General features: G+C 41.9%; 1 protein-coding gene across 2 annotated transcripts in view; it reads left to right on the plus strand.

Moving 5' to 3' along the window:
• The window catches only part of CUX1 (cut like homeobox 1), a 250,607-nt gene that overhangs the window by 176,361 nt on the left and 51,534 nt on the right, over positions 1–22,712 (plus strand). Inside the window, exons 17-20 of one of the 2 annotated variants that reach the window (XM_035900512.1) lie at positions 583–684; positions 2,840–3,597; positions 5,039–5,204; positions 5,862–5,918. The exons of the other annotated variant lie outside the window; for it this stretch is intronic. Coding sequence (XP_035756405.1) covers positions 583–684; positions 2,840–3,597; positions 5,039–5,204; positions 5,862–5,918 — 1,083 coding nt within the window. The remainder of the gene's footprint in view (positions 1–582; positions 685–2,839; positions 3,598–5,038; positions 5,205–5,861; positions 5,919–22,712) is intronic. 2 annotated transcript variants of the gene reach the window in all.

The following is a 22,712-nucleotide window of genomic DNA, read 5'->3' on the forward strand; positions in this document are numbered from 1 at the left end:
CAAGTAATAGCTCTTAGCTGGAGAGTACTTCAAATGGTATCTGCGCTTAAATGACTGTTTCTCTTAATGTATTAACCTCTAGAAAGTTAAAAATTATTTTTATCTAGTTACTTTTTAATTCTGATTTGGGCTGAATGTATACTCATCCTACTCTGCCTAGCAGCTGATGCAATTTTTAAGGTGATTCCTGATCTTATGTTTTTAGCTTTCTTCCTTTCCCCTTTGTTTCTTTTCCCTTCTGTGTTTCTTCTCCCCCTCCAAAACAAAGAAAAGGAAAAAAATACAGACCTATATGTCTTATCATGGAAAAAGAATGTATGACCACCTAGTTCTTCCTCTGATGATGTCAGTGCTCTCATCGTCCCAGTGCAGCTAGTGGGCAGGCTTTTGCACAACGAGGGTATTTTTCTTTTATTGTGTTAAGTATGTTCTTGGTGTTGTAAATGTTGGTAAAGGTCCTACGTAAACTTCCGTCAGGTCCTGCTGGTGGTATAGCAGTATATGCTGTCTGTCTTTGTATTAAAAAACCAACCAAACGAATAGAAGTTTTCCTGGTGTCATTAGTTTTGTTTTCCTCTTCAGGTAATATAACCACAAGAATCCGAACTACGGAGACTGGCTCTGATGAAGCCATCAAATCCATTCTCGAACAAGCCAAAAGGGAGCTGCAAGTACAGAAAACAGGTACAGTCTCATTTTGTCTCTTGCTCCTTTTATTTCAGAATTTAATTAAAACAATTACCATGAGCTTTCTGGTCAGTTAATTATATTCTTAAAAACTTGAATAAAAAAAGCCCAAGTTAAGGTTACACATGTCACGGCTTGGCGTGGTCTCTGCTCAGTGGTCTGCCCCGCTCCCGGGGGAGCAACACTGAGATTTCTAAACACCTTTTTTCCCAAGGGCAGAGCTCTGCCTTCTTTACACCACTCCAGACCTGCAGGCAAGTCACTCTGCAGGAAAAACCTACAAAATCCTTTCTTCTACCAGTTTGCTCCTTGGAAAGGGAATGGCGATTGCTTTCTCTTGTTTTCTATCTAACTCAGGCCCCAGGGACCCAAGTGCATGGGAGAGGGGAATGGATTTGTTCGGGTGAAAGTCATGATCTAGCCAGCAATTACCAGTCGCATAGTACCATAGGACTGTGGGCATCATGTACTGAAATTGTAATATAGGCAAACTCAGTTCTAACTTTCATAAGACTTTATTTCTGGTTACAGAATGTAGTCAGTGAATGAACTAGCAAATCCAAAAAGTATTTCCTTTCCCAAAACCATCATTATTTTAACACCTTAGCCCAAGATAAGTTTGATTTCTCGTTGTATGCTGTCATGTAGTTAACATTTCTGGCTACTCCATAGCCCTCCCAACTTCCCAGCACTGCTCAAGGGCTACTGCTGCAGTAGAGTCCTGTGCCTTAACTTCTGTTTTGTTTTCTAAATAATAGATTGTTTTTTAAATGAAGACTAAGCTAATCTCATGGCAAAATATAAAAGACTAGTTAATACATTATTTGAATAATACAATTTCATACAAGTAATGATTACACTGAGAAAAATGTGGGCTGTGTGCAGGAAACTTCAAGCACGTTGTTCAGTGGCGTGTTTCAGCTGAGAACCTCAGATTTCCTTTTGAATATTAATTCAGCCTCAAAACTCCCTGTAAAACAAGTAGATAAAACAGAAGAGATGATCCCACTGTCTTTTTTCCCATTCCTTACCTTTTCATGTATTTTATAGTGTGTGACAGGCAGGAATGTAGGGAGGCAAATTCAGAAATGCATTCAGATGAGGCATAATATTACTAGAATAATACGCAGAGTGTTTCAAATCTTATTTCACTTTGAGGCCACTTCTTGCAGTGTGTGGGTTCCCTGTTACTATCTAGTGCTTACTTTCCCCATTCTTTGTAGAGTAGCTTTCAGAGGAATTGGTTTTCAAGCACTGGGGACCTCGGTGGAGACTTGACTTAAATGGAAACAGATGCCATTGCAAAAACCTCCTAGCTCTGCAGAGATAATTTTGCAGCCGCGTTCCAATCTCTGCTCATCCCTGTCTGCTGCAGCACGGCCACACGAGGCCCAGTTCACCCCTGAAATACTGCATTCAGGTGTTACCTCTTCTGAAGGCACCCGTGGCTCCATTCTAGGGCTTCGGATAAGGCAGGGAGTGATGGCCAGGCATCAACATGACTTTTGTAGAGCTGTTTATTTCTTTGGTTGGGACCGTGGAACAAGAAAACAGGAAGCAGGAGCATATTTAATTTGTCAAATGAAATAATGAAGTCTCTCACTAAAGTTCTTGCTTTGTTGTAATTTGTGTATTAAATTTTTGGAGTTAAAAGGACTCACCTTATTTATATTGTAAGAGGGTATTAATTGTCCATCCAGGTGAATGCAGCTGTGTTCAGTTTTGTGTGTGTGTTACGATTCATTTGTGGAAATAGAGTGAAGTTAAGGGTTAAATAACTGTGTAAATAGAACTGTAAAATGTTGCTGAGCACTTGGGGTGGGGGAGGAAGAGGAGAAGGCTTGATTTTCAAAGGCATTTATTTGAAAATTTTTACAATGGTGGAAAACATGCAAATAGTACTAGACTTCTGCAGCTGAGTCTGTGCGTGCAAATATCCAGCACTTTGGCAACTCTAAAAATTTTCCAGTGAAGAACTTTGGAAATCTTACCTTACTTTGAAAAGTGCAAATCTTTGCTTAGTGAAAACTCCTCCCTCCCATCCAGAAATGTATTGCAGCCCTTTTTCTGACAGGGAAATATTTACAGTAGCACGTGTTGAATATAAAGCATATTCCTCTGTTGCATTTAGTCTTTTGGTTGTTTTTCATAGCTGAGCCGGCTCAGCCGCCTTCTGCATCTAGCAGTGGCAATTCTGATGATGCTATTCGATCCATTCTGCAACAAGCCCGACGCGAAATGGAGGCACAGCAGGCTGCCCTTGAACCTGCCTTAAAAACACCACCTTTATCTCAAGCTGACATTTCTATCCTGTCCCCCAAACTAGTATCTACACCTGCAATGTCTTCGGTTTCCAGCTATTCTCCTTTGGCCATATCCCTGAAGAAACATTCATCTGTCACTGATTCCAGTATCTCTGCATTGCAGAACCTCTCTGGGCTCAAAAAGGAGCCGCAGGAGGCGCCTGTTTTAGAGCTTCATGGAATAAGTGATTCTGCCCAGGGTATGTTGAGGCATGTTAAAAATGAGTTGGGACGTGGTGGTGTTTGGAAGGACCATTGGTGGAATACTGTGCAGCATGAGAGAAGAAATGCAGCTCTTCCCGAAGATATAAAAGTTGAGGAAGCCAGTGGTGGAAAAGAAAAGGTCAGCAATCAGACTAGGCCAGATCGTAGCCAGCTCCAAGGACCATCTTCTGGGGCGAGTCGCAGTGAGACACCACAAAATAGCCCCCTCCCTTCATCCCCTATCGTGTCTTTGTCAAAGCCATCCAAACCTTCAGTTCCTCCACTGACACCCGAGCAGTATGAGATTTATATGTACCAGGAAGTGGATACGATAGAGCTAACGCGGCAGGTCAAAGAAAAGCTAGCAAAGAATGGCATCTGCCAAAGGATCTTTGGGGAAAAGGTAAAGAACTGGTTCTCTCTTGTTACACCAGTATTGTGAATGTGCACTGTGCTCCCTACGTTGGTACGGAGCTCAGTTTGATGGAGGGGGATGTGCCACATATGTCTTCTGGAAAAATGTTTTTGCTACAAATGTTAAGTATTTAAAAAATAAGCTCACAAAGGAAAGTATTAGTTTTCCTGTATTTTGTGAATTGCACAGGTTTTTCTACAAAGATTGGCTTCAGCCACTTGAAATTGGAAATGGGGCCCCCGAGTTTAGAAACATTGAAAGCTGAAGCAAACATTATTGAGACTCAATATTTCATGCTTAATGTAATGAATTCATGGAATATTTGAGTAATACCGTTGTCATGACTGGAGAGTCTTAAATTTGTTATAAGTGAAGATTATGGACACAAGAGCATTTTTCCTTTTTTTTTAATATTTGGAAATGCGCACAAGGGTATTTAAACAAACAGACGGAAAATCCCCTACCTCTCCTTAGTCTTAAGTCAAGAATTCACAGTGATTTCTTACACCTGGTGCTTGGTATCTTGGTGTGCTGTCAGATATTTTTAAGCAATGTTTGATTACAGATATGCAATGCACGATAAGGTTTTCTGAAGTTCTCGCGTTGTGGGCCCCAAGCATTGAACATGTGGGATTTGAGAGGGGTCCCCAACCACCAGAACGCGCTTCCCAGGCTGTAAGAAGTGGTGGACATCTGCTGTTTCTTCTTCCTATAAAGAATTGAATCAGTATAATAGTATAATAGGAGCTGGCATTGCACTATTACCTTTTCACTAAGATGTAAAATGAAAAGCCTGACCTCTTGGGGTCATTAAAGATCCCGTGGCAGCTTTCATTAAGTATGATTTTTAACCCCTGTACCTGTGCTGAATTCCAGGCAAGTAATTGCATTCTGCCTGTCTGAAATTCCCCCTTCGCTGCAGTCGGCTGTATTCTTAAATATTTGCTTATGTGGAGCAGCCACTGCTACAGGTGAAAACACACATCGTTATAATTCATACAAAAAAAAAAAATCAACCAAATATAGGCCTAGTCTCAAAAGTCCCAATTATTTTTGTTTGAGAACAAAATAGATGCCAATCATTGCCTGTTTTATCTGCCTGTGTGTGCCTGGACTCTGTGGTTTTCCTGTTAGAACTGATGAAACTATTTGACACAAAATATGAAAAGCATGCAAATCTCACGCCATCCTTTTGCCGCTTGTGCTGCTGCTCTGTTCCTGCACGAAAAACCCCATGCTCCAGAAGGAAACCACGGCAGGAGCAAAGCATTTCCATCAATTACCTACAGATGTCATTTTGCAGTTTTACTAATTGTCTGTATAAAACAGATTTGAGCGATATAGCAGTAAAGGAAACCAAAGTGACTTAAATTACCCCCCCTTCCACATCAAATGTGTTAACGTGCCATTCTTGGTTGCTTCACTTCAGGTATTGGGGCTGTCCCAAGGAAGTGTCAGTGACATGCTCTCCAGGCCAAAGCCATGGAGTAAATTGACCCAAAAAGGCCGAGAACCATTTATTCGTATGCAGCTCTGGTTGAATGGTGAGCTGGGACAGTGTGTCCTGCCTGCACAAGGGCAGCAACAAGGACAAGGTAATTAAAATTCCACTATGTTGTTTGAGTTGAGGAGGAGGAAATTTTATTTTCTACTTTTTTTTGTTTTTTTAAATTTGCAGTAAGCGAGACTTGCGCCCAGTGCTAGTCCAGGCGTTACTGGAAGTGGCAGCATCCACCCTCACAGCCCAGCCGGTCCCTAGGAGGGACACGCTGGGAATGTTTACTAACAAAGCACTCGTTTATGCTTAATTGATAAGCAGCAGTTATCAAGTTCCTAATTAGGACGATATTATCTAGGCATGAATATGATACGTAATGCAAAAAATTTTGGCCAAAGAGCTGGAAAATCTTGTGCACTGTTTTCTAGGGTTGCATAGGGGATTTTTATTGTTCATAGGAGAATATCGATTGCTTTCTCAGGAGGTGAGCTAGAAGAACTAAGCTTTAAAGGGGGAATGCTGTGTTGCAATTACACTTTTATTGTGGCTCTCTCTTACCCTAATACCTATTGATACAGAAAGGCCAGACTAGAGTTTGGCCTTGGTTGTACCCTTACAATGCCACTGACTTAAATGAGCAGCGTGCCCTGGCCGAGATAAGCGGTTTGCTATTTGTTGAGCCTGCTTACTGTTTAGTTTGTGGTTTGGCATCTCCTTTTATTGTTCCCTGATTTTCCTCTCCTCTCTTATCTAGTCCTTCACTCTGTGACATCATTACAGGATTCCCTACAGCAGGGATGTGCAAGCTCAGGTAATCAGCTGGTTTCAATGATTTGCTCTGAAATAATTCTCTGTGCTTTTGTTACATTTCTTTTGCTTTGATGCCGAGAGGTTTCTCACGTTGTGTTGTATCATACAGGAGACCCTTCAATTTTTTTATTAACACAGTTAATTCCTCATGCTCTCCTTGTTGCTATGGCAGATGTAGGGAGTACACATATTTAGCTGCATATATTAGGTAAAGAGACTCTGTCTGATCTTAGAGATCATTGGCTCTGTAGGGTTTTTTTACCATAGTTCGGCTTATCAACTTGACATGTGACAATGGCTGTAAAACAAGCCTTTCGTTTGTAATGGGATCTACATACTCCAGCTGCCTGACTTGCTGGCATATTTTTTTTTCCACTTTCATTTGCACAAAATCTGCTTTGTTAATTCGAAGGTGGGGAAAAGACCACATTATGTCTCTCTTTTTCAAGCTTCGTTAAATATTCCAAGCCAACCTTTTTCCCTTCCCTTCCCTTTCCGTTTGCAAAAAAGCAGAGGCAGCAAAGATGAGCGTCAAAGAGGAGGGGATTGCTAAGGGTTTTGTAAGATGGCCACAGCATAGGAAGGAGGCTGGAACAGAACAGCTGTGTTCCTGCTGTTAGATACCAAACTCTACCCACACAGACTTTTTACCAATGATACGCTTAACTGGCGTAAACCTCTCGGGCTGGTTTGTACTCTAGAAAAATACTTGTGCCCTGCTGTGTACTTACAGCCAGTGCCCTGTATTGGAGAATGACTGCATTTCAGGATACAGAGAAGGATGGGTCATGCTCTTCTTCCACCTTTCTGCTGTTCTGAAACACTCTTCTTTTTCTGGAGCTTGCTGGGTTTATTCCGAATATCCCAACCAAACTGCTTTTTCTCTCTACTGCGAAACTATTTTGCATTCTAAAAGATTTTACTAGAAGAAAATCCATGATGATATTCAGTCCACGTTTTTCTTAAGAACAGTTGAAAATAAATAGATAAAAGCAAAAAAAAAAAAAGAAATATGCCCCTGGTTAAAAACAAGCCATGAAAACAAAACCAAAATGGGAAAAAATTGTTTGCAATCATAGGGCTATTGTTACTTATAGCCAGGCATTTAGCAAACATGGAAATTTCCTGCAATGTTTGATCCGCTGCTGTTCATTAAAGCATGCCAGTGACTACTTTTTTGTAGCATCAATACTATGCAAGGGTAACTGTTACAGTTATAAATGCCTAAGACAGCATGGAAAATATGAGTAATTAATTGTAGCCGGTTTAAGAGGAATTTGAAATCAGAGGAGCTGGGAAAAGGCTGTATTGTTATTGCTAATCATCATATTTATGACTAACTGTAATTATAAAAGATTGAAAGACAAGCCCATAGTATTAAAACCCGACCACCTTACGGATTCCCGGGAGGATCGCTGGTAGCTGAAAGTGATTTCCTTCCGCAAGTTCAGTTTTGCTGCCGTGGTATTTTGCTCTCCTCCCACACTCCCAATCTCGTTTGTCAGTTCCTGCCCTTGAGCTAATATTTTGTGAGGCAACACGTTCCTATCAGCTAATAAAATCATATTATTGATGATCGCCCTCCTCCTTTCCTTAAAACGGACTTACAAATGAGAAAATGGGCGCGTGCCCTTTTCTTCCTCCTTTCTGATGATTAAAAATAAAGTTGTTCTACCAGACATTCTCTTCTTGGTGCCTTTCTCTGTATTAAGGAATGAGAAAGGTTGTGACACCACGCAGAACAAAAGAGCGAAACCAAGTTATTTGAATGAGGAAGGGCAGTTTGGTAATTTTCTTTTATTAGCAGCTGTTCTGTAATTAAAAGCGCAGCAAACAGTTTGGAAAAGGTAGTAATAATTATGCATTTGTGAAAGATCCTCCACTCCAGGGCAGGGGAAAAAAAAAAGACAGCTCCAATTTTCTGGTCTTCTGAGACATTTCCCAGGAAAATCAAGGCAGAAAAGGTTGCATACTTGTAATTTTAAAACAGAAATTAATCAGAACAATTTTGAAACGAGAAAAGGTCTGGAGCTTTTTTTCCATGTAGTATAATTGGCTTGGAACTTGTTGAATGCATGAAGGGAAAAAAGTGAAATTAAACTAATACATTCAGTGGCTCCTGAGTGCTTTGCCAAGAAGGTCTTCAGTGTACAGAGTGTCAACATGCATAGTAATGTCTCAAACTTTTATTAGCTGTGAATATTTTCATTACCGTTTGGCACTATTCTATCAAACTAGCGAGGTTTTCTGGATTTCTGACCCAGTTAGTTACACTTCTAGATCATAAGGTTTTGATTAACACCTCATTCATGAAAATCTGTTCTTTTGTCCGGTAATTTTCCATTGTCACATGTGGACAGATGGACCCATCAGTCTTTTACATGGTGGAATGAATGGATAAGCGTTGGGTTTAGTCTATACCAAAATTACAAGCAGGTATATATCTGTATTTTCTTCCTGTGACCTTTCATCAAGGCTTTGGCGATTTTGTGCAAGTTTCAGCGAATGTGTTTTACACAAAAATGGTGTCTGTACCCTAGGTGGTCAAAAATAGTATCACTGTGCCTTTTCTAACATTTTTTCTCTGTATTTCTTTCCACCTAAATGCTCTAATGCCCTTGGGTAAATCTGCCTTTTTAATGATTTATGTGTCAAAAGCACGGACCAAATCACATGGAAAAAAAAGTTGAATTAGTGTCACCCAACTGCATCAGCATTTTTTCGTGATGAATTTGGCCCTTATTTAGTTGCATTACTGATGATCAGAGCCGGATTGGCTTTGGACAGTAGCCATGTGCCAGAAGAAGGTCTATGTGCTTGGATATTTTTCTAAATACTTGTACTATGTGTAGCTCTTATTAGATTGTTTTGTTTGGGGGTCTTAGGTCCTTACTGAGCATCTACCTGACATTAAGACAAAGTTTCTTTTTTGGTGCTGTTGATTTCATAGCTGCTCCCCGGAAAGCTGAATTTTCATGCACTTTTGTATTTATCCTCTGTGAAGGACATACATATACTCTCTATATACTACATTAAAGACTTGCAAATACTCAGTGGGAAAAAGACATGCCTTTTTGGTATGTGTTTCTGTAAGGGTCGTCTTATGACCTAATGTGGAAATCTTCATTTGCCGATACAGCTGCGGGTGATCTCAGGGGATTTTGAATTTCCCTTTTGTTTGTCTTCCTTTCTGGGTATCATCCATCATTCCTAACCTCATGCTGCTTAGCAATAGTAACACTCATGGGAGTTGAAGAAAGGATTATAGCAGCATAAAATGGGGAGCTAATTAGAGCTTGTTTCAAAATCAGAATCTAGCTTGAGATAATTGCATATTATCTGGTGATTTAAAAACCCAAGATCTACTGTATTTAGATCAACTAAAATATGCATAAAAGCTTTATTTTCAAAATAAAACATTTGTAACAACAGGGAGATTACTTCTTATCATCCCTTGGGAAAGAAAATCTGAAAAAAGAAATCAGAATGCAATCTGTGGTTTACTGTAGCTATGATATTAACAGACATACTGTGGAATGATGACAAACCCAGGTATCCATTGCATTTTTACTTATATAATACATATTCCTGTAATACTTTCCAGTACAGAAGCTGCTGAGTGGGCAGGTAATTAACTGTGTATGGGGTAGATCTTCCCATTTACCTAACACCAGCAGGATGCTGTCCCAGTGACTACTCCAAGAGAAACAAGGTGGGGAGAGAGCATGTCTCAGGCTTGCAATCCATACTCAGGATTACCATCCCAATGCCCTCAGGGGAAGAGCTCGCTACCACGTGGTGGCAATGGAGAAGTCTCACCTCCCCGTTTCTCCATGGTTCATGATTATTTCTTTCATTGTACGGTTTTGTTTTGGACAGGCAGAGCTGTCCGGGATGGCGCTCCAGAGCACAATTGGGATTAGCACGTGGAGAGCTGAATCCCTAGTACCTTGAGATCACACAAGTGATCAGTCCAGTGATGCTGACAGAACTTCCCAAATTTGAGCTATTTTTTGTTGTTGAATCAAAAAGAAGAGAGGGATTGTTTTGCAGTCATCTGCTGGCATTCTGGGTTAATGCAATTGTATGACGTGAAATGTTTGTGGTTAATGTAGTCTTTAAAGTGGAAGAGAAGGGAGATCACATGGCTGTTCATAGCCAAGTAGTTTGACTGCAAGAATTTCTTGCATAGATGGTTTATGTTTGATGACCAATTTGACCAATTTTTGAGTCTTTGCCTTTGGTTGAGAAGGTTGTCTCCTTCTGTGCTAGATGCAAACACAGTTTTAAAGTTTGGAGCTGAACAACTAAGTCAGCCAAACAGCCATCTTCATGCTAACCCTGAAGCACGCCGGCACATACTGGTGAAGTTTCCACATTCCTTCTGTGTGGCTTGAGATTGCGGCTCTGAAGCAGTTGGCCGTGGCTGTCTTGATTTCAAACCATAGGGTATCAGTTGGCTCCTCGTAAGGGCAGCTGTTGTAGTCTGTCTGTAACGTGTGTGATCGTATTCTGTGCCATTTCCCTGACATTTGGACCATGAAAACCTTCCTGGCAGCCTTTCTGGTATCAATAAAGCTGGGAGAATCGCTGTCAAGGCACCTTACTGGGACCTGGGAATGCAGTGTGAAGTCAGTGTTTCAAGTTCATTCTTAATGTAAGGTTGACTATCATTGCTAGCCATCATCTGGTCGTTTCTGCCCCTTGCCTAGCTCTGTCCTCCCCAGGTTGTCTTGCATGGCCATAGTCCTTTGTCCGTCAGCAATGCTTTGCAAACGGTATTTGTAGAGAAATTCCTGTCCTAATTTTATTCTTTTCTGTCTATTGAACCACCCAGTGATTATACTTGCATAAGATGACTCCATCCGCATTGTGGTCATAGCTTTACTCTTATAAAGTGCTAAAGTAAAATACATAATCGTAGAGTAGACGGTGTTTTCCAGGCAGATATTCCTTGTGGCTGAATTACAATGACAAAGCACCAACACACTTTTCATATTAGTACGGCAAAGAGGAGACTCATGGTGGATTCTGAAGACAAATTTAATTTCCTCTGAAGTGTGGTTATGGGTTTGTAGCATTCGTTTTGGAGAAGTTGCCCAGTCAAGTTGCAGCTATGTTTTATTTCTGTGGTTAATTTGGGAATGTGGGTCCTTTATGCTCACTCCCCTTTGGTGTGCAGGAAAAATCTCCAAGCAAGGACTTTGTGTGCAGCTCTGCAGTAGTGTTTAGCCAGGCACACTAATGCCTCATTCTCAAAGTCTTCATTTTAAAAAATTAGAATTAATGAATGAATGTATTTTCTAGGCTGTATCTAAAAAGAAACTTTCCTGACCGTTTTTGCTGCTAGGCTTCTCAGGTAGTTTATAGGAGTGCCAATTAGCATCATAGTTGCTAAAAAGTGGATGTAGGTTGTGAATCCATGCTTGCACTGGAACTTCAGCATCAATCTGAGCTTGTAACTTCCTTGCACTCGCTTCAGGCCTTGTTTTAAAGAACCCACGGCTGTTGAATATTAGAGCTCTGTAAATTCCACTGTTCATCATTTCATTACCCATTATTTCATTTCATTAATTACCATCATTTTCTTTTCCCTCCACTTACACATTTGGGGATGAACAGCCTCCTTTGGGGCGGGGGCCCACATTACCTCCCCTCCCTGCTTCCAGGCACGGGGGGCTTATCCTGCTGGCTGCTAACCACAGAGGAGCTGGGTGGAAAATGATGAGCTGATATAAATATAAAAATAACTGGAGCAGCACTGAAACGCGAGCGAGGCCGTCGCAGTCATGCTGTGGGACGGGAAGGCCAGGCGGCTCGGGGGAGGGTCAGGAGCCAGGGTGATGGCCGGGATCTGTCCCCCGTGGGCTGGCAGCTGCAAAAGAGGTCAGAAAGGCTCTTCTCCAAAGGGAGCAGATATTTTTCTGTTGGTAATAGGAGGCTCTGGCAGCTGGCAGAAGCTCACGTTGGTCTTCTGGTTGCTTGTGGGAAAAGGAGGGGGCTGCAGGTCCAGCCCCCGTGGCCACGTGGCTGCCACTGGTGGGATGGAGATAGCCACGGGGCCTTCGGCCATCCCTGGGCAACAGCCCAACTGCTGCTCAGCAAATTACAAAATGCTTCTCCGCTGGATGAAAATTACCTTGCTTTCAATTCAAAGAACAGATAATGGGCTATTTTCCTCCAAAAATACTGGAAAAAAGGTGTGCTAGTACCGAATGCGCGGGTTGTTATTCCCCTCTTATAATGGGGATGGAGCCGACAAGGCAGCTGTCTTCTCCACCAAGTAGCTCTGAAACAGGGAAATAAACAGCCTGTTAGACTCTAACAATGAAATCCTGATTATAGAGTTATATATTACTTGATAGCAAATCATTCCCTAGAAGAAAAACCAGAAAATTACCAGAAAACTAATATTTTCTAAGTTACCTCCTAGCCTGTCCTTTGCATTAGGGTGTGAGAAAAACTGATGAATTTGTCTCACCTAGTTTGATGGGTATTGGAGGTTTTTAAATTTGCTGGCAGCCATCCAGAGAAACAGCAAATGAAAGAATCCAGTGATTATTTTAAATCTGATGAGAAACACAACTTGCATTTAAAACAAAACAAAGTGGATTTGAGATCAAGTTTAAATAAAAGTGCAAATAGAAACATGTCCAATTAAAAAGCCTAATGAAAGGAGAAAATCTAATGACAACATGAAATGTAAAATAGGCCTGATAGTACATGTCCCATATTTATACTTGTCAAAGATATTGCTGATAGCATCTTAAAATACACTTGTTCCGTTGGCTGCATCTATAATGCCCCGTAGCGGGGTTGAAAGGAGTGAGTGTTCCCCGGAATAATTTGGGCGCTGTTTGATTTGGGTGCTGCTTGATGCTATTTATTGGCAAAACCTGAGCTCGACAAACCATCCCTGTGTTGCTGCCAGTGCTCAGGGTCTGTCCCATGAGGCTGTTGCAGGACAACAAGCTCTTTTGGAGAGTGACGTCCTCGCGAGGTGTTCTCACCACCTCTCCTTGCAGGCAGCCCGGCCCCGCCGCAGAGCCCCGCCAAAACATCCTTCTCTATCTTGCAGCCTGAGATGGTCCCCTCTGGTGCCTTCTGCCAAGATGTCCCCAATCCCCTTCTGCTTGCCAAAGGGAGGTTGGGGTGGGTGTGGAGACGGGAGCTGCCCCCGCTGGCTCCTCTCTGCTTGGTTTGCTCACGTGCAGGAGGTGTGAGATCAGCCACGGTGTAGCTACGGTTGTGTTTTATGTTTGTTTCTCTCTTTTACCCCTCTGGAACTTGGGTCCTAAAAATAGTGCAAGTTTGAACTGGCAGATGTTTCATTTGTCCTTTACGAGAGGACCAAAATTAGCCTCTCATTTGGCACCTAAATAAAGCAGCTTAACTGCCTTTATGCGAACTTTGCAATTACTGTCTATTGAAGTTGCAACATTTCGTGGTGTTGATGGGGAAGGGTATTATGTAAGCAATCCCAGCACCTAAAAAGCCACCAGACCTTGAAAGAGAGAGGATGAACAAGAATGAGCCCAACTGTTCTGTTTTGGGGTTCTGGTTTGGGTTTGGTGGGTTTTTTTACTTTTTCTGATCTGAGGCAGGTGGGTTTTTTCCTAATGAAGGTTTCATTTAAAAAAAAAAAAGCAAAAGTAACTTGGAAATGCTTAGAGAGCTGTCTATTGTAAAGGTAAAAAAAAAAAAATCTAATAAAAGGACAGCAATGGTTTCTCTAATTTTCAGAGAAAAATCTGCACAGAATGCCTGAAGCTGGGTTAGCAGTGGGACTCCCCAGGGGCAACAGAAAGATGTTATAATCAATTACCACATCATAACACTGATGTATGATAATTACTGAGTGTTCCTCCTGAGATAGTGCAGCATTTGGCTGGGATGCGGCTCTTTCATGGTCCACTGCCTGATTAATATGCAAATAATAGGCTGATTGCATGATGAATGCAGAAAATGAGTTCGCTGATAACGTGAGCACCGAAGCGGGAAGATGATAAATTACTTTTACTGACTGTCCTACATTAAGTACCCTTTCTCAACAATTTTATCACAAATTAAGTAAAGCAGTATGGAGAGATTATGAGGATGTGTAAAATAATGTACCTTAATAGCTTTTATAATATTGTTGCGTACAATGTAAATGTCATTTTGTTTCAGTACTTTAGCCAGTAGTCCTCCCAAAGAGGAGTGCATTTGGTATAGCAATGCTCGGGGTCACTCTTCTTCGACTGCTTTCTCCTAAGCCAAAGCACGACCTGCTGTGCTGTGGGTGCTAGATAGGACCTCTCGGCTGGGGAAGGCAGGCAGTCGTTGGCCTCGGATCCAGCCCATACGTATCTTGCCCATAGCAAATGAATGTCCATGTTGTTTAGTGGGGGAGATATTTTTAAATGCAGTGCACCCATGTGTTCTGCTTCATACTCTTGTCTGGAGCAGAGAAGAGGTTAAAATCTCCAAGGAGGGTATGGAAATACCTTCACACTCAGGCTTATGACAGAGAAGGGCAACACACAGGCGTACGCATGGCAAGACGTTAAAGTTAGTCTCTAATCACAAGGTCAGCAAGTCAACAAAGACACCATAAACTGCAGCAGATCCTCTAAAAGCTCTGACTCTGTTTTCCAGAAGGTATTGTGCACGCATTTATTTTGATTATACTAAAAATATAACTATGTGGGGTTGTGGCACCTTGATTGATGGCTTTCATGACATACTTGTTTTAATATTCAGAAAATCCTTAATAAAGTTTCTGCACACAAACTGTTTTAATAATAAGGTTATTGAAAATATTTTCCACCAGTTATTTCTAAATACTGACTTCTGACTAAGTTACGGAAACACAGAAAAATCTGAATATTAAGTGAAGATTAGCAGAGTAGAGCAACGTCTTTTAAAGCAGCCACAATTTTGCCATTAATCACCTAATTTAAAACCTGATTTCTTTTTAGAAAGGGTTTTTTAATTGTTTAAAGGTGGTATGTGAAAACAAAACATTATCATTCAACACTCTTCAATGCAAAGACCCTGCTTCTGGCTCAAGAAGCTACGCGTGAGCAGGTTGGCATGCAAGGAGATGCTCCCCGTGTGCTTGCTGTGTCATTTACCTCTTCCATAGGCATCTCCTTTTGGCCAGTGAGACTGGGAAAGGGTTTGGGGCTGTTGGCCTGTCCTGAGCATTGCTCTGGTGGTTCAGAGCGTGTCTCTACATCCAGCTAAAAGAATTCTCAGGTTCCCTTTTCCCCCTTCGTTCATTGTAAAAGAGCGCTTAAAGTCAAGGCTGTACAGAGACCTTGTGCTTCCCTGTAGGACATTTCAAAAGTGTCCCTTAATGTTTTTTATTTGAGAGTTCTATCAGGTGGTGTCAGGGGGCAGTGAGTCTGTTCCAAAGTCCAATAGATCTCAGTGCAACTTTTCACTTTAATTGGTTAATTCCAGTTGTATCTTTCTGCACAAGATTCTGGACAACCTGGATGTTCGGGCTGCCCCTCGTGGCGACCCGTACTCCCCATCCAAGCCCATCTACACTGCAGCAGCCAGCCAAATACCAGAGTTTCCCTAACTCAGTAGAAGTTTGAGGGTTTGAGTTTATGCAGCCTTACAGTTGTTCAGCTCTCTGTGATGTTGCTTAGCCATTCCTCCTGTATGATAACATGGATTTGCCTCCCTGCATCCAGGCGCAGCATGGTGCCTGTATTGTGCAGAACAGTATTTTTCAGTTATCGAGGCGTTTTGCATCAGTGGGGCACCAAACACCTCTTGGAGAGTGATAAGGCACTTGCTGATGCAGGGTGTGGGCTCGAGGGATGTGTGTATAGGGCTGCAAGTGTTCACCAGCCAGGGCGTTCAGTGATGCCTTCCTGCAGCGGCCAGAGAAAAAGGAGTGAGACCCAGGTGAAGGTGTTGGCATTCTCCATGTGGCAAAGGCTTTGGAAGAGACAGGTTCAGGGAGGAAAATCTGACCCGGTCGAAGCTTGTGAACTGATCAGGACAGTCCCCTGCCCTGGTTCCTCGCTGCACGCTATACGGAGTGAGCAGGCGTAGGTCACACAGGAGCTAGACATGCCTCTGCTTGGTTATGAAGTTGGTTGGATGGCCCTGGGCACAGGCTGTTCTTCAGTTGTCGTTCCACGAGCAACATCTAACTCTCAAGGCTGCACTAGGACTTCCCTCGTTATGCTAACACAAAACCCATCTGTTTGCTAATGGGCTTGCGTGGCAGATGAGATCAGGAAGGAGATTCAGACTCCTTAATCCCTTCCACCCGTACTGTGTTACAGGTGTGCAGCAGCAGGCAGATACTTCTCAAATCTGGTTCACAGATTTGGTTCCCCCGCAACCACTTGGGACAGCACAATTGTGGTTCAGTGTCAGGCAAAATGGAGGTAAAGGATGGAGCCAGGACAGGGATACCTTAAACTGATACCAATGCCAGTCCTTGGCTATGAGAAGTTGCAGTCTTAATGTAGGTTTGGGCACAGTAGTGGGATTTCCAAGACTGTCTGAGGCATTTGTGGTTGTGCATTCATTGAAAGGGGAATTGGTTGCCTGACTTCTCTAAGTACTTTTAAATGTCCAGCTGTGAATCTCTCTTCACGAGTCTATCACCAGCTCCCATCTTACTTGCTCTTTTCTGAACTTCATTTGATTTCACCAGCTCCTTCTGGTTTCTGGAATGGCTGAAAACATACTTTTTTAATACAACCGCAAAGCTAACATAATTGTTGAAAATGCAACATAAAATTGCAGCAAAACATTGTCATCCTTTAACAATACTGAGAAGCAGTTTTTTTCGAGTACTTCTAACATTTACCTTCATCATTCAGGTAGTTTTATGTACTCCTGTCATTTAACATATACTCATATGCAGAATGGGGACCTTTATTTTTAGTATTGCCCCAGTAATTTCAGAGTTAACCAAAGCTGGTTTCCTCCCCTTCCAGTGCCGATACGCATACATCTGCACGCTTTCCTAAAGGGGTTTTCTTTTGATCCCTCCCCCATCCACATAAAATTTCCCTCTGAGCCAAGACCCAAAATAACATTTTCCCCAAAGTTATAACATTTGCAAAACAAACAAACAAACAAAATCTCCATGGTGGTAGTGGAAATCTATAATCGTAACTATAGCAAGCACTTGCAACTGTAGCTGCACGTACCCACATACTTTACATCATTATATGTGCACACTTGTAGGGAGGTTTGTGTACTCCCTCCCTATAACTGTGGGAGTTTATAACTGTAGGGAGGATCATATTTTCATAAGCCACGTTAATTTGCAAATTGTGAATAAGCAAGGTTCACTCAAAGCAAATCCACCAAAACCACTACCTGTGAGAAAGCGTGCAGCTTGCACGGGTGTTTTCTTTCCATTAGTCAGAAGAGGGACGTATTGCAGTGCTGCTCCACAAATGCACTCCGCCACTGTTAGCGAGGAGAGTTGTTACGGTGCTTGAGGAAATCCTGCAAAGACAACCGTGGCCAAAGGTAAAACAAAAATCTCTCCCTAAAATTTTCAGACCCTGGGAAACAGAATCACATGGTCATCCTGAAGATGTTGCCATTGATCAGCTGAGTGATCAGATCCTGATTCTCAGAACAGCATACCCTGGTTTTTGGTCTACAAATTGGATAGAATGGGCAGCGGAATCATCAGGGGAAAAGAGAAACTAATCTAGTCCCAGTATGAGACACTTTGATCTCAGGCAACCTGCCAGGTCTGTTGTTGTCCATTAACTCATCTGCACGAGGAGGTAAATGCAGGCCCTGAAGTAGCAAATGCTCTTTTAAGAGGTTGCCGAGAAATCTCCTGTCCACATTTGTCTGCTTTCATCTTCCTTACTAATTCACCGTAAAGGGAATGAGCAGAGCCCAGGATGCTTCGTTGCCTCCCCACTCTGCTGTGTGCAGGACGTGGCAGTTCTCGCTGCTCCTCAGTAAGGAACTTTGGGTTTGACTGGTTTGGCATGGACCTGAAGCCTGAGCTTTGGACATAACAAAAAGTGGTGCATCAAACCAAGCGCCAGTTAAATCATGTTTGGGTTCTCGTCGGAATGTCACAGAGTACCCTGTCATTTTGTTTTAGCAACTTGTCCTTCCAAATGCACAGTTCGCCTTATGGCATGCCAGCAGTAAAAATGTCACTTACAATAATTACTTTTTGGTGAAAATGCTTGCTGACTTCCTACCTTCAAGCTGTTTTTTACACAGTGGGGAGATAATAAGAAATGACTTTATCCTGACTGCTCAAATGAACACTAAATGGAATTTAGGTTATTATTACTGCAGATAGAGGACTGTGTATTGAAATTTAAATAGTGGATCAGATAAACTACAGAGATTTGTTGGATCTGCTTTTTCAATCCACTTTGCTCTGAAACTTAAGGCAGCTGTTGTCTGCCTGCTGTCTTTAGAACATAATATTTTTCATAATCCTTTTAGAGGCCCCTGAATACTTTCTGTTTTGCATGGTCTTCCCCTTCTTCTCCATGTTCTATACCTCGTTCCCCATGAGTCCTTTTGCAGCTTATTAGCTAAGCTTGTCTTAGCAACAAAGGTTGGGCAGTTTGTTTTCCCAGCGGTTCCTGAGCTGCAAAAGTACAGAGTGCTCTTTGTAGGCGGGCGAGTGTGCTGGGAGGAGAGGCTCGGTGAGCTGAGCTTGTGTTCTGTGCTTGCGAATTCAGATGCTCTTGTTCAAATCTTTGCTCTGAACTTTTGATTTAGAAGCGGGCCTAAAGTCAGTTTGCTGCTGTAGGAGTTGAGGCAGGGTCTGAGCAAAAGCAGCAAACCTGCAGCTCTCAAAATGTGTGCAAGAAATTTCACTGGAGGAATGTGCCCGCGCTGGCAGACAGCAGCGTGGTGCCTCTGGGACTGGTGAAACCGTATCCATGTCTCAGCACTGCTCCGTCATCTAGATACCTCTGTTGAGGGGGATACATCCGAGACTGGTGTCAGGTCATGTAGATGTCTGTGATTTTCTAGGGAGGTTGTAGCAGGCGTCACCTACAGGTCTTTGCTTCTGAGGTGTCCTGAGCTCCAGAAGGAGCATCCGGCTGCAGTGCGGGGTGGATCTGAGCTATGCCACTGCTTTTGTGCAGAGAGCTGTTCTCCCTGTGGTCGGAAGAGTTCCTGTGCCTCACACAAATGGTCCTTCTTGACCAGTGTCCTGCAGTTTTGCAAAATATAATTACATGTCTCTGGCTGCTGAGTTCATGCAGTGGAGCAGGTGATGCTCAGGAGCACTGCAGGAGGGGAGCCCAGTGCAGCCGATGGTTCTTTACACCCTATAGGGATTTTGTCACGTTACAGTGGCAGAACATGATCAGACCTCGTAGAGCAATGTGTCAGGCTGATACTGTGTTGGGGGAAGTGTTTTCAGGTAATTTGCAGGCCACCAGTGGGATAATCATAGTCCAAAATGTTCTACAGCCAGTGTTCAAGCAATTCAGGACCCAGGATCCAGTACTGGGGACCTGACCCCAGCATGGGGGTGGGAAGTCTTGTAGTTGGAGAAGAGTAAGAAAACCTAACATTAAGTTCAGGAAGACTGCTGTAACGAATGAGCTGAGACTGGAACTCTGTTTTCAGACATTCTCATGTTTTCCAAAACACTGTCACGATAGGAGCTACAAGGAAGGTGTAGAGGATGGCTGGGACCAAAGCATCATTTGGCTTCATCCATTGTGCTAAGAAATGCAAGACCACAAAAGATTTTCTGTGTTCATACAATTAAGGCAAGGTCAATTTGTTATGGTTCTCAACCAGTTTTGTAAAATGCTCAGGCAGACCCTAGTCCTACATGCTAAACTGTTTGCAAAGTTTGTTTAGTTTCTGAACTGGTAACTACTGAGGGGTGGGGAGGGGAATGGGCAAGCTGTGGTGATGGTTTGGGGTTTTGTTGCAGTAAGGTGGTCATTCAAGCAGCAATTTTATATTGGGAAAATAGTATTTTAAAAGAAAACAGAAGGTATTTGTATAATGTTGACTTTGTTTCCATTCATTGCTATATCTTCATTTTAGATTATGCATCCCTCTCTAGTATTGTAGTAGGAAAAAACAAAACTGAAGAATTTCCTGACTTAAGAATAAGGACCATGTGTTGTGCCGGGAGTGATGCGTTCCCAAGTACAGCTCTCTGGCATTCGCAGACTGCATCAGATGTATTTATCTTCATGACGATGTATTTGCCTTCAAAGACTTGAATGTTCACTTTCACTGTATGGCCATCATGCTCTCTTAGCTGTTTTCATCAACTGTGAAATAGCCGGTGTTGGCCTTTCCGTTGTCTTCATGTTTTAGCTATGAGTGGAGGCCAATTGCACTTGCCAAATATTTCCAATTGCTGGCCCATTTATGCAGACAACGCTTCCTAGTACTTGATTTGCATTTGATTATTATTTTCTACACTGCATATTTGAATGTGCTTTTAAAAATTGGTTGGAAGTGCCTAACTTCCCTATAGCCCAGCCGTATATGTTGAATTAATAATGTAAAAAGTGCATGGTGGAGCCTTTGCCCTGTCATTGCTCAGTTATACTTGCAGCTTTAGAAGATTGGGATCACTTAAATGCATTTATGACGTATTTGAATCTTTAATGACATTTGTCAACATCAACCTGTGATTGTGCAAAAGTTACAGCAGTTTCCCGATCATTTAAAATTGCCATGTTGAACTTGTCTCCATCACATGCTTGGGACCTAATGGACACCATCTTTCCACCAAGATAGTTTGGGGAGACCCTGTTTGTCCCATCGTCTATAAAGCACAGGGCATGGCTGATGTCTTTGGCTACCTGAGAGTTCAAAAAATCCCAGATTCTGCAATGACCTCGTCCCTCTTGCACTCTTCATCTCTCCAGCTCTTCACTTCTAGCACCTTATTTTGGAAGGTTTTGGGCTTTTGCTTCAGGTTTTAAACTGGATACGGGCTGTTGGAAAGCAAAGTGCAACGCCCCTTTGGTATAGCAAAGTTTATCTGGAATTCATTAAAGTAACTTCATCAATAAGTGGTGGGCGTGGGGTTTGCAGGTTGTACAGCCTACAGTAATGCAGTTTTACACTCATATTGACAAAATTATCTCTTCCTCACTAAATACGAACATGTAAACATTCCGTGGACATTACGTATCTGCTCATAAGACACTGGATCGTTCTTAAGTTAGTGCCACTCTTCGGTGCAGTCTGGGGTTCAGAAAGCAGAACGCGTTTTAAAGAAATAAGTTTTCACTGGATTATTTCCGTTGGAAATATTCAATTGCTACTTTTGAAATCTTAATATGTATTTTTCAGATGTCCTGAATTTGTTTCTTTGTCCTGTAAGGAGCTTGAAAGAAAATGAATATAGACAAATTATTTCATAAAACCTGTGAAATGGCTGTGGATTGACAGTTAAATCTGTAATAGTGAATACATTCAATTTTCCCCTTTGTTCTCTCAGCAGTCACTTGTACTCTAAATGTCTATTTAATTTTTAAGTAGATTAACAGGAAATGTTTGCATTATTTTATTATTGAATTGACTTTTCCAAATGATGGATCTTTTCCTCAAATGTTTATGTGATCTTGAAAATGTTTTTCCATAAGGGGAAAATGCTAAAAATGAATGGGGAACATACTTTGAGTTATTTGTAGTATATGCGCATAATGCCTCATCTGAAATCACTACACACTTGCCTTTCGTTGGGGGGAAAAAAAAAAGCAGTTTGTCATCTGTACTGCCTGCCAAAATTAGATTCAGATAATCCTACCTTTTTGAGTAAATAAGCAGCAGATTGGTCTTAAAAATGAAATTCAAGTAAGCTCTTGATATGTGATATAAAAAATAAATAAGCTAATATGTGAGCAACATAGAGCATTTCAGTGATAGATGATAATATAGATTACCTTTGTTGTTTACATAATTAGGCTGGGCAGGGAAAGGAGAGGGAGAAAGAAGCGTTAGCAAATGCTTTTGTTTAGTCCTGTGTGGTGGGGTTGGTTGTTTTTTTTTTTATTTGGGATTTTTTCTGCGCTCCGTGTGCGCATGTGGTTTGCAGTGCACGGATGAGGAATTGTATAGGAAATTTGCAGCTGCTCTAGTTATTCAGTAAGATTTGTATAAGCTGGCACAAGGGACAAAATTAGAGGGAACTTGAACGAGTGCCGTGCAGTTTATTAGCTAGGCAGCCATAATTTTGACCTTGCTGTGGGTTAAAGGACACAGACCTGAGAAGAAATCTGTTTATCATGTAGGGAATTCATGCCATCCCTGACAGTGTACAGTGAGCAAGATGGATGATCTGCCAAATTGGTCCCTTGCATGGGTGAATCAGGGCAAATTTACAGTACAATTCCTTTGCTGCTCCTGATACAAAAATAACATTTGCTGGGTTTTATATTCAGTTGTATGATGACCTAGGGTGAACAGAGAAAAGAAATAAGATTTGTAGATCCGTATTGCCTTAAAGATTTATATGCGCCTTGCTTTCCTTTTATGTCTGCCTCTTTTGCATCTTCCATAAAACACTTAAGGAAAAAGTCCAAGTGCTTGGTTTGAGAGAGCAACTTCAGTGTGTCAGGGAACCTCTCTTAAATACAGCATCATGAAAGCTTCTATTACCTTGAACACCACAATTATACCGTGCACCCTGCTTCAGTGGAACCCTACTTTTACTTATGTAGTATTTTCCTTTAGTATTTGGGATATGTTTCCGTGCTACAGGAGCTGCGTGTTCTGTAATGATTTGACAGTATTCTGGATAACAAACAAACAAACTTGAAAGAAATTTGCTGTTTTGTGGTAGTGACGG

Source organism: Egretta garzetta, unplaced genomic scaffold (assembly GCF_000687185.1).
Source record: "Egretta garzetta isolate BGI_Z169 unplaced genomic scaffold, ASM68718v1 scaffold108, whole genome shotgun sequence".
Classification (NCBI taxonomy): Eukaryota; Metazoa; Chordata; class Aves; order Pelecaniformes; family Ardeidae; genus Egretta; species Egretta garzetta.